The following is a 13,241-nucleotide window of genomic DNA, read 5'->3' on the forward strand; positions in this document are numbered from 1 at the left end:
ATTAATTTGTTCTAAACATTAGAAGCATTCAGGATGTGTAAAGGCTCTTTTTAAAATATTTATTCAAGAGGCAAAGATATACACAGATAGGCAATGCTTCCATATGCTGGTTCACTCTCCACAAGGCCACAACAGCTGAGCCAAGGCCAAAGCTAGGAGCCAGGATCACAATCCAAGCCTCTCGTGTAGGTCTTAGGAACCTCATTACTTGAGCCATCAGTCGCTGCCTCCCAGGACCTGCATTAGCAGGAAGCTGGAATCAGAAGCCGGAGCCACATATTGAATGTAGGTACTCCAGTGTGAGATGTGGACATCTTAACTGGTAAGCCACACACCTGCCCCCTATGGATGGCTCTTTGTCAACGTTTCCACATTTTCCTGCAATTTGAAAGGTCTCCTACCTGTTTTCACAGTGCAGCCCTGTGTGAGCACCAGCTTTCATCTCACTAGCAATGGGCCAGTGACAGCAGAGTCCTGTCACTGTGGCCTGTCTCTCAGATGCCTGTTCCTCTCCGGCAGCTGGCTGCTTGCCAGCTATAACGCTCTCTTCTCACTGGGAAAATGCCTGTCTCAAGCTGACACCCTCATTTCAAGGCCTCTGCTGTTTGCATGAAAGGCTTTTGCAATTTGGTAGTGGCTAAACTGTATGCTTTTGGCAAGTGACAGATTCCAGGGCTTGAGAGAATACTTGTTTAGTTTGGAGTTTCTTCTGAAAGTAAATTCTGAGAATTTACTTAGCAGTAGTTCAAGCATTTAGAATATCAAGTCAAGAGAAAATGAGAGTTTTTCCAGGTTTTTAACCACTGCTATAGGAAATCTGTTCCTTTTATAATTAAAAAGTATTTTATAGATGAACACCGTATTCTGTAAAATAAGCCTTTTATATATTTGCCTTGGCTTTTAAAAAAACATTAGCAATTAGAAAATGTTAGCAGCTTATATACTGATTCTATAGTGGCTCACTAATTTGCACTTTAAGAAATTCTTAAAATTCTGGCCGGCGTCGCGGCTCACTAGGCTAATCCTCCACCTTACGGCGCCGGCACACCAGGTTCTAGTCCCGGTCGGGGCGCCGGATTCTGTCCCGGTTGCCCCTCTTCCAGGCCAGCCCTCTGCTGTGGCCCGGGAGTGCAGTGGAGGATGGCCCAGGTGCTTGAGCCCTGCACCCCATGGGAGACCAGGAAAAGCACCTGGCTCCTGGCTCCTGGCTCCTGCCATCAGATCAGCGCGGTGTGCCGGCCGCAGCGTGCCGGCCGCGGCGGCCATTGGAGGGTGAACCAACGGCAAAGGAAGACCTTTCTCTCTGTCTCTCTCTCTCACTGTCCACTCTGCCTGTCCAAAAAAAAAAAAGAAAAGAAATTCTTAAAATTCTGGCCGGCGTCGCGGCTCACTAGGCTAATCCTCCACCTTGAGGTGCCAGCACACCAGGTTCTAGTCCCGGTCTGGGCGCCGGATTCTGTCCCTGTTGCCCTTCTTCCAGGCCAGCTCTCTGCTGTGGCCAGGGAGTGCAGTGGAGGATGGCCCAGGTGCTTGGGCCCTGCACCCCATGGGAGACCAGGAGAAGCGCCTGGCTCCTGCCTTCGGATCAGCGCGGTGCACCGGCCACAGCATGGCAGCCATTGGAGGGTGAACCAATAGCAAAGGAAGACCTTTCTCTCTGTCTCTTTCTCTCACTGTCCACTCTGCCTGTCAAAAAAAAAAAAAAAAGAAATTCTTAAAATTCAAGAAATTTAGAGCAATTCATTGCTGAATATATAAAGGTAATAGTGATAATTATGTCACAAAGAACATCGTTCGAAGAATTTTATATATTTATTCTCATTACTCTCATATAGAGCTTAGGAAAGTAGACCTGGGCCAAATAGGAATGTTCATTCTCTGGTAGAGGTTAATTTTTTGACAAAGTAATTGGTCTATATTATGACCCATTGGCATTTACTCAAGAAAAGAGTTTTTCTTCTCTATATAGATTTTTCTGATTTTTACTTGAGAGAAAAAAAATCCCATCTGCTGATCCACTCCACAAATGCCCACAATAGCCAGGGCTGGCCTGGCCAAAGCCAGGAGCCCAGAGCTCAGTCCAGGTCTCCCACATGGGTGGCAGGGACCCAAATACTTGAGCCATCACCACTGCCCCCAGAGCCCACAATGGGAGAAAGCTGGAGGTGGGTGTCAAACCCAGGTGCTCTGATACGGGCTGCAGTTTTCTTAACAGCTAGGCTAGGTGCCCAACCGTCTGCACACATCTTGGTACCCTGGGAGACTTTATATTTTCATCTGCAAACTGTTGAATGTGCCCATGCCTCAGGCACTGGCAGGACACATATTAGGAAGGGGTGATCTCTTGCCCACAAGAAACCCCCAGGGTGGCAGGGGTGACCAGAAACATAGTAATTATAATACACAAGGGTAAATGTGATAATAGAAGTGCGAATTAAATCAAATCATGTAGGACTTCTAAAATTATGTAAGATACACCTAAAAGAATGCATTTAAGTACTTACAAGTTAAATTATTACTCTGTAGTGTGGCTCAGAAGGTATACAATTACTGGGCACCTACAGTATTCTCAACCCTGTGGTATACTCTCAGTGTTGAAATATGCCAAAGAATAGGCAGCCCCGACTGCAGTAAGCTGTTAACCTTGCAGAAGGCAGGGCTGATGTGCATTTAAATGCAAAAGTCACCAACCATTGCTATGACATAAACACTCAGCAGTTTGTGGAAGGACCAGTACTGACATTTGACAATCTATTATTAAGCACATTTGGTGTTTTTACTTAGTATAAGGAAATTATTCTGCCAAAAGCAAAAGTATAAATTAGACCCCTGATAAACCTGAGGAGGAACCTCAGCTGCCAGTGAGCCCCATCCTATACTCTGGAAACCACTTTCTTTGAAGCTGGTAATTAGGGTTACATTGAACATATTCAGATTTTGTACAGCAGTGACGAAAGGATGAGAGTGAGGACAGTCAAATATTAGCAGACTGACTTGTGTGCTATTTAAGTCATTTCTAGTAGAAAACTTAAATGGCATATAAATATGAACATCATTTGACAGCTAAAGAACTTTTATAGCTAGCTGATTGCCTGCCTTCTGTTCTGTGCTGAGTTGACACACACTTTACTTCTGAATTCATTTCCCCAGTGAGAAGTCAAGGTATAATATTTAAAATCATTGACTTTAAATTTTGTTTCTTGTTATTTCATCTTTGCATTTTATCACACGTGGACTCTTCTAGAATATACTGCTTGTGGTTTATGTCAGACTGTAAGCTAATGACTTCTATGTATTTTGTACCTATTACTTTGCTGAATTAGCTTCTTATTTCTAATAGTTTTCTGTTTACTCTCTTGAGTTTTCTTTTTTATAAATTTTAATTTATTGTCATTATATTTGAGAAACAGACCTGTTCTAGCCACTGATTCACTCCCCAAGTGCTCACAAGAGCCGGGGCTGAGCCAAGCTGAATCCAGGAACTAGGAACTCAATTTGAGCCTCCCACATGAGAGGTAGGGGCCCAAGCAGTTGAGCCATCACCTGCGCCCCCCAGAGTATGAATTAACAGAAAGCTGGATTCGAAGCAAAGTAGGCAGGACTCAAACCAAACATGCCAATATGGGATGCAGAAGACACCCCAAGTAGTACCTTAACTGCTATATTAAATGCCCCCCTTGTTTTCTATCTACAATTATGCCCTCTGTGAAAATGATTGTGTCATCTCTGATTTATTTTCCTTCTTTAATTTTACATGCTGATTCTGATTTCAAACTGATGCTAAATTCTCATTACAAATTTGACTATTCATATGAAAAAGTTTTTTTAAAAATATCCAAGGCAAGTTTGGAGGAGAATGTTGAGGAACAGCTTGCACCACTGTAGATGAAGACTTCCTCAAAACAGAATAGAGGGGCTGGCGCAGTCATGTAGCAGGTAAAGCCACCGCCTGTAGTGCCAGCATCCCATATGGGCGCCGGTTCAAGTCCTGGCTGCTCCACATCTGATCCAGCTCTCTGCTATGGCCTGAGAAAGCAGTAGAAGATGGCCCAAGTCTTTGGGCCGCTGTACCTGTGTGGGAGACCTGGAAGAAGTTCCTGGCTCCTGGCTTCAGATCAGCACAGCTCTGGCCTTTGCAGCCATCTGAGGAATGAACCACCAGATGGAAAACTCTTCCCCACCACCCCCCTCTGCCTTTGCCTCTCTGTAACTCTGCCTTTCAACTTAATAAATAAATCTTAAAAAAGAGAGTAGAGCTCAGAAACAGAGCCACATAGATGTGGAGACTTAAGAGGGTGAGAAGGCAGCACCGTGAGGCATAACGAAAAGAAGGAACTGGTCAGTAAATGTTGATGGGCCCACATGTCCAATCAGATCGCCTAACATAACCCCCAAAAGCTTATTCTGCCATAGTTCACAGTGACTCTGTCACAATCCCTCTAGCCGGAAACATTAACATCCTCCTGGACTCCTTTCTCTCTCACACCCCATAGCCATTCTGGCAGGTGAGAATGTTGGTTTCTGCCTGCACAAACATACACAGTCTGACACTTCTCAGCAAGTCCCTCACCCTGTCCCATGGATGACAATAGCCTGCTAGCTAAGCCCTCTGATACTTTGCTTGCTTCTTTGGAGTCCTTAAAATGGCATTCAAAGTGGTCCTTGTAAAAAAGACAAAAAGTCACACCATTCCCCTACTCGGAACTGCCCAGGTAGATGCCAGTGTTGTTGTGTGGAGACTTAGGTTACCGTGACACCAGCATCCCATAGCAGCACTGGTTTAAGTCCCGGCTACTTCACTTCCCACCCCACTCCTTGCTAACGCACCTGGAAAAGCAGCAGAAGATGACGCAGGTGCTTGGGGCTCTTACCACCTCTGTGGGAGACCCAGCTGGAGTTCTAGGCTCCTGGCCTTGTCCTGGCCCAGCCCCAGCCCCAGGATTGCAGCCATTTGGGGAGTGAATCAGTGGATGGAAGATCTCTCTCTCTCTCCCTCTCCCTCTCTCTCCCCCTCCCCTCTCCCTCTCCCCCCTTTCCTTCCTCACTTTTTCTCTGCAACTCTGCCTTTCAAATAAATAAAAAATAAAATAAATAAAAGATTTGTTTACTTATTTGAAAGGCAGAGTTACACAGAGAGAGAAGGAGAAGCAGAGAGAGAGAGAGAGGGCTTCTATCCACTGGTTCACTCCCCAGCTGGCCGCAACAGCCAGAGCCAGGAGCTTCTTCCGGGTCTCCCACACGGGTGCAGGGTTCCAAGGACTTGGGCCGTGTTCTACTGCTTCCCCAGGCCACAGCAGAGAGCTGAAATTGAAGAGAGGCCACCGGAACTAGAACAAGTGCCCATCTGGATGCCGGCACTGCAGGCCAGGGCTTTAACCCACTGTGCCGGCCCCAATAAAATAAGTCTTTAAAAAAATCCCCAAGTAGCTGTTCACGCCACCCAAAGACAAGGCCCAAGTCCTCACAATGGCTTCTGAGGCTTATGTGACCCCACGCTTACCTCCCCATCAACAACAACTTCTCACGTACTCTGCTTCAGCCACAGCGCCGGCATCCTCGGCGCTTCCTCAGACACTCAAATATCCACTTGGCTCCCTCCTTTATCTCCCCTAAGCCTTTCCCTAAAAGTCACCTGTTTAGTGCAGCCTGCTCCCACCCCTGCCCTGCTCTCTACCCTGCAGTGTCCATCACCCGCCAGCATTCCAACTGACGGGCTTATGTTGTTTGTCTGTCTCCCCCTACTGCAACATAAATGCCATGAACAGGAGTTAGCTGGACTTTCTTGTTCACGGAGCTCCTAGGACAGCGTCTGGCCCTGAGTTGGCTACATACTGAAGATAATGGGGCAAAGGGTGTTAGTGAGCAGCAGCTTACTGGGCGTGAGGCACTCTGGCAAGCATTCCTGCTCGCGCACCATGTATATATCTTTGTAGTCCTCATATGTTTAAAACAGCGGTGATATGGGGAAGAATAGGATTAGGAAATCTTTGTGTAACCAGAGTAATAACGAAGTCAACAATCCCAGCAGAAACAGGATCCCATTTAATCTCTGCTGCATTTGTGCCTGGCCTCAGCGGATTCACCTTTGGGAAACCTGAGTGGATCGAATGGTGCTATCGGCTCTGCAAAGGACATACTCACTCAGAACCTGTGAATTTGACCTTATTTGGAAAACAGAGTCTTTGCAGTTGCAATTAAGTTGGGGATCTCAAGATGAGATCATTCTCAATTTAGTGTGGGCTCTAAATCCTGTACAGGAGTCTCCATGGAAAGGAAGGGGAGATTGAGACAAAGGCACATGGTGGGGAGGAGGCCATGTGAAGGCAGGAGACTGGAGTGATGCAACCACAAGCCAAGGAATGGCCGGGGTCTCTAGAAGCTGGAAGAACCTTCCAGAGGGTCCATGGCCCTGCTGATACCACAATACGGGGCTTCTGCACAGAACTGTGAATTTGTTGTTGTTGTTGTTGTTGTTAAGTAAATTTTTGTTGTTTTTAAGCCATCTGCGTTTGTGTTACTTTGTTAGATCCCAGGGAGCGGTGCCCTCCTTTGGGATGCCGGTCCTGGAGGTAGCTGCTTCTCGTAGAGACCACGCTCAGCATTGCAGTCTGGATCTTGTCTCTTGACCGATGCGTGTCCTTCACAGCTCCCTTACTGGTGCTTGCAGCCTTACAGATAGCTTGATGCACTGGAAGGGGGATGGGCCTGGAAGCCACCACCTGTGCAACAGGAAGGGCCTTCTGTAGACTTTTGGCCTTTTTCCTGCGGTTGTTACATATTGCTCAAGCTTTCCCGAAAGCCTGTCCCTGCTTACTTCAAAGCATCAACTTTCAGGTGGCTGTTCTCTTGTCTATCTTGACCTGGGTGTGATTATATTAAAGTGCACACACTTTTAAACACTCATTGAACTTGTCAGAGCTGGCAGCCAGAAGCTCATTCCAGGTCTCCCACCCGGGGAGCAGGGTCCCGACCACTTGAGCCAGCCCTGCTGCCTCCCTGGATGCTCGTGATGAGGAAGCTTGAATTTGGAGTGGAGACACGAGTCAAACGTGGGCATTCTGGGAGGGATGAGCCCCGCCCAGCTATTGCAGGCATTCGGGGGTGAACCAGCAGCTAGGAGATCAGTATCCCCTTTCAAATAAAGGAATCAAAATTATTTCTTAAATCTCAGCGATGCACGTATTAAGAAATGTGCACATGCTTTGTTTCCCGGTGGCAAATAGCTGGGTGTTTTAGTACTTGGGGTACTTTTTGGTACAAATCAGTGGTGCAGGATTTCAGAAAAGTGCGTCTATATGTGAAACCTTAATGAAACAGCTCACTCAGCAAGCAGGGGCCAGAGCAGATGTGCAAAAAGGTGAGTTCCTAGGGCTGTGGGCTGCCTAAAGTGTGACTCCTATCTGATTCTCTCCAGCAGCCCAATGCAGTGGAGCAGCGTTACATGGAGCTCCTGGCCTTGCGCGATGACTACATCAAGCGGCTCGAGGAATTGCAACTCGCCAACTCTTCAAAGGTTTCCAGTGCCTCCACCTCACCTTCCAGCCCTTCCCAAATGATGCCTCATGTGCAGACTCACTTCTGACAGAGAACCCTTGTGCTGCGTTGCAGCCCTCAATAAAGGACTTTGAATTTGGGCATCTGTACAAAGTAGATTAAAATATTTGCCTCTGTGTAGAACTTGAACTAACATAATCTTAAACTCCTGAACATGTGCCTTCTAGAATACATATTACAAGAAAACCACAGTGTCCACACAGCAATCAGAAGAAAGGAGCCAAGATGAGCTTGTAGAAAATCCTGACAGTTTTCAAAAGATAAAATTTAAATTCAGCTGACTTCTATGGAAATACTGTGTGTGCAATATGTATTTTGTGGGCTTCATTGCAACACCGTTATTTTAAATTAAAGGGGGAAAATCTATTTGTGAAAGGAGTTTTCCTCAGGCCACTTACAATAGTTGCTTTAGATGATCTGCAACCCAATGCAAGTGTGAGGGATGCGATTACTGCCAAAACCAAATTGAGCCCAGCCTCCTCAGCATTATCCAAAAGTGAGATGTTTAAATAATTGCCAAGTATTCTACCATCAGAAGTGGTGACTTACAGAGAAATAGCCATGTAGATCAGTTGTTGATTACTTTGAAATTTGGGGGTATAAATCTTTTCCCGTAATTTTCAAGAGAAGCCTATTTTTATATTAGAAACTGGATGAGACCCAGTTAAATGCGGTTTGATTTTGTCTTTTAATTTTGCCAGTTCTGTTTCTCTAAATTCTTTCACGAGCTTGCCTAAAATTTGGAATCATCTTCTGGTTGCGGCAGAGCCCGTGTGTGGGACTGCTAAAGGATGTCAGGTCCGTGTGGCCGTGCAGCGGGCGTCTCCAGCAGTGCTGCTCTGGGCAGTGCAGCCGCTCTCCCAAGGGCTACCGTCTTGGATCCATGAGCTACTGCTGGAGTGTCATTCTTTGAAATAAATGCCCCAGATATATATTTGTTGAGCGTATTCTCGAAAGCAGTGTTGATGAATTCCAGTTTAAGTGGTGTTGGGTTCCCCCCTTCCTCCCAAGTGTGCAGAAAAACTGGTTCTACAAATCTTTACTTGAAGTACTGGGCAGTTTGCTTTTTTCAGGTTTGTTTTGTTTTGTAGTATTAAGGGAAATTTTAAATGCACAGTTCTATTTGATATTGGAACTAATTCCTTTTAGTAAATATATTTGTAAAAGCTAAGGCTAGAGTTAAAACAATTAATGTGTTTTACAATGATTTGTAAAGGACTATTTATAGCTAATATGGTTTTGATGTCAATGAATTAAGAGAGATTAAATATATCTTTGTAAATTATTTTATTTCATAGCTTAATTGGTCTACCAAACAAGACATCTCAAATATAATAGTATAATGTATGAATTTTGTAAGTATAAAATTTTATTAGACATTCTCTTGATTTTTGTAAACGCTGTAAATATTTCATAAATTAACAAAGTGTCACTCCATAAAAAGAGAAAAAGATAATACTAATAGCTTAAAGGATTTTGTGAAATTTCATGAAAACTTTTTCATGACAAAAATGCCTAAAGACCTGCTGTAATAAATATATTAACTAAAACCTAACATTATTTTCAGGACTCTAACTGTGTGTGTGTTTGGAATGTGTGCTGTATCATCTTGTGTTCTTTCCCTGGATCCACTTCACAACTAGTAGTCACAGCTATCCACAAGAATAGCTTTCACTGCAGTGAGCAGACACAAAACTTCTCAGAGTGCATGCTACTACGGTGGGTTTTAAGGGCAGGTAAAATATTAAAGTAAACCCTACTTGATGTTTCATTAGGGAAGAGTTTCAGATTTTTTTCAAATGTTGCCAGTTAGAAATTAGGTTGTTTATGTGTGTGCATCCTCAAGGAAGCTAACCAATTACAGCAGTAAACTAAAATTAGCCACTTTTTTAAAAATCAGGATTCTAAAGAGATGGAAGTGTGTCTTTGAAAACTCTGAGTCTTTCTGAATGCTTCACAAAGTTCTTCCTCAGACATTGTTGCCTTTAATGCTCACTCTGACCTCATGGGCTCGCTGCTATCCTGTTATCCCTGTTCTTCAACTGTGGAGAACCTCATTGGTCCAGGGGTTCCATGACATCAAAACATAGTCATCCTGGTGTCTAACTGGTCTACCTTTCTTGAGTTCCCACCGAATGGCCTGAGCCCTGCCCTCTGGAATAGAATGGAATAGCCTTTCTTCCTGCAATAGCCCTTCAAGAATTTGGCATCATATATGTTTGCTAATAGCATTTATTCCTAAGTGTAGTACTTTCTGAGCTGCTTTTGATAATGTATCAAAGGACATCCTTTTGCTTTTTTGGATGGAATAATACTCAAAAGTTTCCAGATAAGCTAACGAGGATCTCATCCTTGCAGCCCTTTCTACACAATGCAGCTCTGTGATGTCTACCACTGAGGTGATTTGTGACATTTGGAGGCATTGGGCAAAAGCAGGACTATTTAAAGGGGAAATAGTTAACATGTAAGAGATTATTACTGAGTGGATTCATATATACCTATAATTGGAAAATGTAATTGCTGGCCATTAAAGCAAAAGCAGAGGACACACGAGAGAAATAAAAAATGTGTGCGGGTTGCAACCTGCAGACAAATAGCGCCTTTTCCGAAAAGTGTTACACAAAGGGACTTCAAAGTTTGTAGAATTAAAAGATGTTTATGTTGGTGCCAAAATTTTTATTTTTTTTTTATTTAAAAATTCTGTATTTTATTTTTTTATTATTTAGTAAATATAAATTTTTAAAGTACAGTTAATGAATTACAATGGCTTCCCCCCCCATAATTTCCCTCCCACTCACACCCCTCCCATCTCCCGCTCCCTCTCCCATTCCATTCACATCAAGATTCATTTTCAATTATCTTTATATACAGAAGATTGATTTAGTATATATTAAGTAAAGATTTCATCAGCCTGCACCCACACAGAAACACAAAGTGTAAAATACTGTTTCAGTACTAGTTATAGCATTACTTCACATTGGACAACACACTAAAGACAGATCCCACATAAGAAGTAAGTACACAGTGACTCCTGTTGTTGACTTAACAATTTGACACTCTTGTTTATGGCGTCAGAAATCTCCCTAGGCTCTAGTCATGAGCTGCCAAGGCTATGGAAGCTTTTTGAGTTCGCTGACTTCGATCTTATTCCGACAGGGTCATAGTCAAAGTGCAAGTTCTGTCCTCCCTTCAGAGAAAGGTACCTCCTTCTTTGATGGCCCCGTTCTTTCCACTGGGATCTCACTCGCAAAGATCTTTCATTTAGGTCTTCCTTTTTTTTTTTTTTTTTCCAGAGTGTCTTGGCTTTCCATTCCTAAAATACTCTCATGGGCTCTTCAGCCATATCCGAATGCCTTAAGGGCTGATTCTGAGGCCAGAGTGCTGTTTAGGACATCTGCCATTCTATAAGTTTACTGTGTATCCCGCTTCCCATGATGGATTGTTCTCTCCCTTTTTGATTCTATCAGCTAGTATTAGCAGACACTAGACTTGTTTGTGTGATCCCTTTGACTCTTAGACCTATCATTGTGATCAATTGTGAACTGAAATTGATCACTTGGACTAGTGAGATGGCATTGGTACATGCCACCTTGATGGGATTGTATTGGGATCCCCTGGCATGATTCTAACTCCACCATTTGGGGCAAGTCCAATTGAGCATGTCCCAAACTGTACATCTCCCTCTCTTATTCCCACTATGTTTAACAGGGATCACTTTTCAGTTAAAATTTAAACACCTAAGAATAATTGTGTGTTAATCACAGAGTTCAACCAATGGTACTAGAACAAAACAGAGAAAATACTAAAATGGATAAAGTATTACATTGTACATCAACAGTCAGGACAAGAGCTGATCAAGTCACTGTTTCTCATAGTGTCCATTTCACTTCAACAGATTTCCCCTTTGGTGCTCAGTTAGTTGTCACCAATCAGGGAGAACATAAGATATTTGTCTCGGCCGGCGCCACGGCTCACTAGGCTAATCCTCCACCTTGCGGCGCCAGCACACCGGGTTCTAGTCCCGGTCGGGGCACCAGATTCTGTCCCAGTTGCCCCTCTTCCAGGCCAGCTCTCTGCTGTGGCCCGGGAGTGCAGTGGAGGATGGCCCAAGTGCTTGGGCCCTGCACCCCATGGGAGACCAGGATAAGTACCTGGCTCCTGCCATCGGATCAGCGTGGTGCGCCGGCTGCAGCACACCGGCTGCGGCGGCCATTGGAGGCTGAACCAATGGCAAAAGGAAGACCTTTCTCTCTCTCTCTCTCTCTCTCTCTCTCTCTGTCCACTCTGCCTGTCAAAAAAAAAAAAAAGATATTTGTCCCTTTGGGACTGGTTTAATTCACTCAGCATAATGTTTTCCAGTTTCCTCCATCTTGTTGCAAATGACCGGATTTCGTTGTTTTTGACTGCTTTATAGTATTCTATAGAGTACATGTCCCATAATTTCTTTATTCAGTCTACTGTTGATGGGCATTTGGGTTGGTGCCAAAAATTTTTAAGTCCATGCATACAGAGGGTCTTCCAAAAGTTTATTGAAAATGCGTATTATAAAAAACCTGCATGGTTTTCAATTTTTTTGCTCCAAAATAAACTTTTAATTCCATTTTCCCACAAACTTTTGGAAGTACTCTTGTATGATTGAAATAAATTTCAGGCCAGCACTGCGGCTCAATAAGCTAATCCTCCACCTGCGGCGCCTGCACCCCAGGTTCTAGTCCCTTTCGGGGCGCCGGATTCTGTCCCGGTTGCTCCTCTTCCAGTCCAGCTCTCTGCTGTGGCCCGGGAGTGCAGTGGAGGATGGCCCAAGTGCTTGGGCCCTGCACCCTATGGGAGACCAGAAGAAGCACCTGGCTCCTGCCTTCGGATCAGTGCGATGCGCCCGCCGCGGCAGCCATTGGAGGGTGAACCAACGGCAAAGGAAGACCTTTCTCTCTGTCTCTCTCTCTCTCACTGTCCACTCTGCCTGTCAAAAAAAATAAATTTCAGCTGAATGTCTTTAGATGCACAGAGCCACTAAGAGCATGAAGCTGGAATATGAATGTTTGAAACAATCTAATACCTTAGCATTTATTGGTAGATTTATAACTCTGTGAAGGAGTTTTTAGCATGGTCTCTATTAAACACCTAGAGGAGGAAAGATCAAAAAAACAAATATTACAACTATTCTCACTTAGGAGGCTTAGGTTCATATATGGATATTCCTTATTTGCAATAATTGCATATGTTGGGCCATATAATCCCATATGTTGGTAAAGCCACCGAATGCACACCAGAATCCCATGTGGGTGTCAGTTCATGTCCCGACTGCTCCACTTCCAATCTAGTTCTTTGGGAATAGCAGCAGAAGATGGCCCAAGTGTTTGGGCCCTGCACCCACATGAGAGACCCAGATGGAGTTCCTAGCTCCTGGCTATGACCTGGCTTAGCCTCAGCCATTGTGGCCATGTAGGGAGTAAACCAGCAGATAGAAGATCTCTCTCTCTCTCTCTCTCTCCCTCCCTCCCTCCCTCCCTCTCTCTCTCTCTCCCCCCCTCTGTAACTCTGACTTTCAAAACAAATAAATCTTTAAAAAATAAATAAAATTCTTATGTCCTTAAAAAGAAAAGGTATTAATGGACTTTAAAAACAATAGCAAGGCTGGCGCCGCGGCTCATAAGGCTAATCCTCCAGCTAGCGGCGCTGGCACACCG

The 13,241-nt window shown here is 44.3% G+C and overlaps 1 protein-coding gene across 7 annotated transcripts in view; it reads left to right on the plus strand.

The window, feature by feature from the left end:
* Window positions 1-9,109, plus strand: part of MTM1 (myotubularin 1) — a 127,895-nt gene extending 118,786 nt beyond the window's left edge. For 5 of the 7 annotated variants that reach the window (XM_002721329.6, XM_070067219.2, XM_089323700.1 and 2 more), the window contains one exon: window positions 7,415-9,109. In XM_002721329.6, coding sequence (XP_002721375.5) covers window positions 7,415-7,582 — 168 coding nt within the window. In that variant the 3' untranslated portion in view covers window positions 7,583-9,109. The remainder of the gene's footprint in view (window positions 1-7,414) is intronic. The other 2 variants (XM_008275032.5, XM_089323703.1) reach the window with 1 other exon arrangement.
* Window positions 9,110-13,241: the final 4,132 nt, after the last annotated feature.

The sequence above is a fragment of the Oryctolagus cuniculus genome, chromosome X (genome assembly GCF_051225735.1).
Source record: "Oryctolagus cuniculus isolate XC-2025 breed Fujian yellow rabbit chromosome X, ASM5122573v1, whole genome shotgun sequence".
Lineage (NCBI taxonomy): Eukaryota > Metazoa > Chordata > Mammalia > Lagomorpha > Leporidae > Oryctolagus > Oryctolagus cuniculus.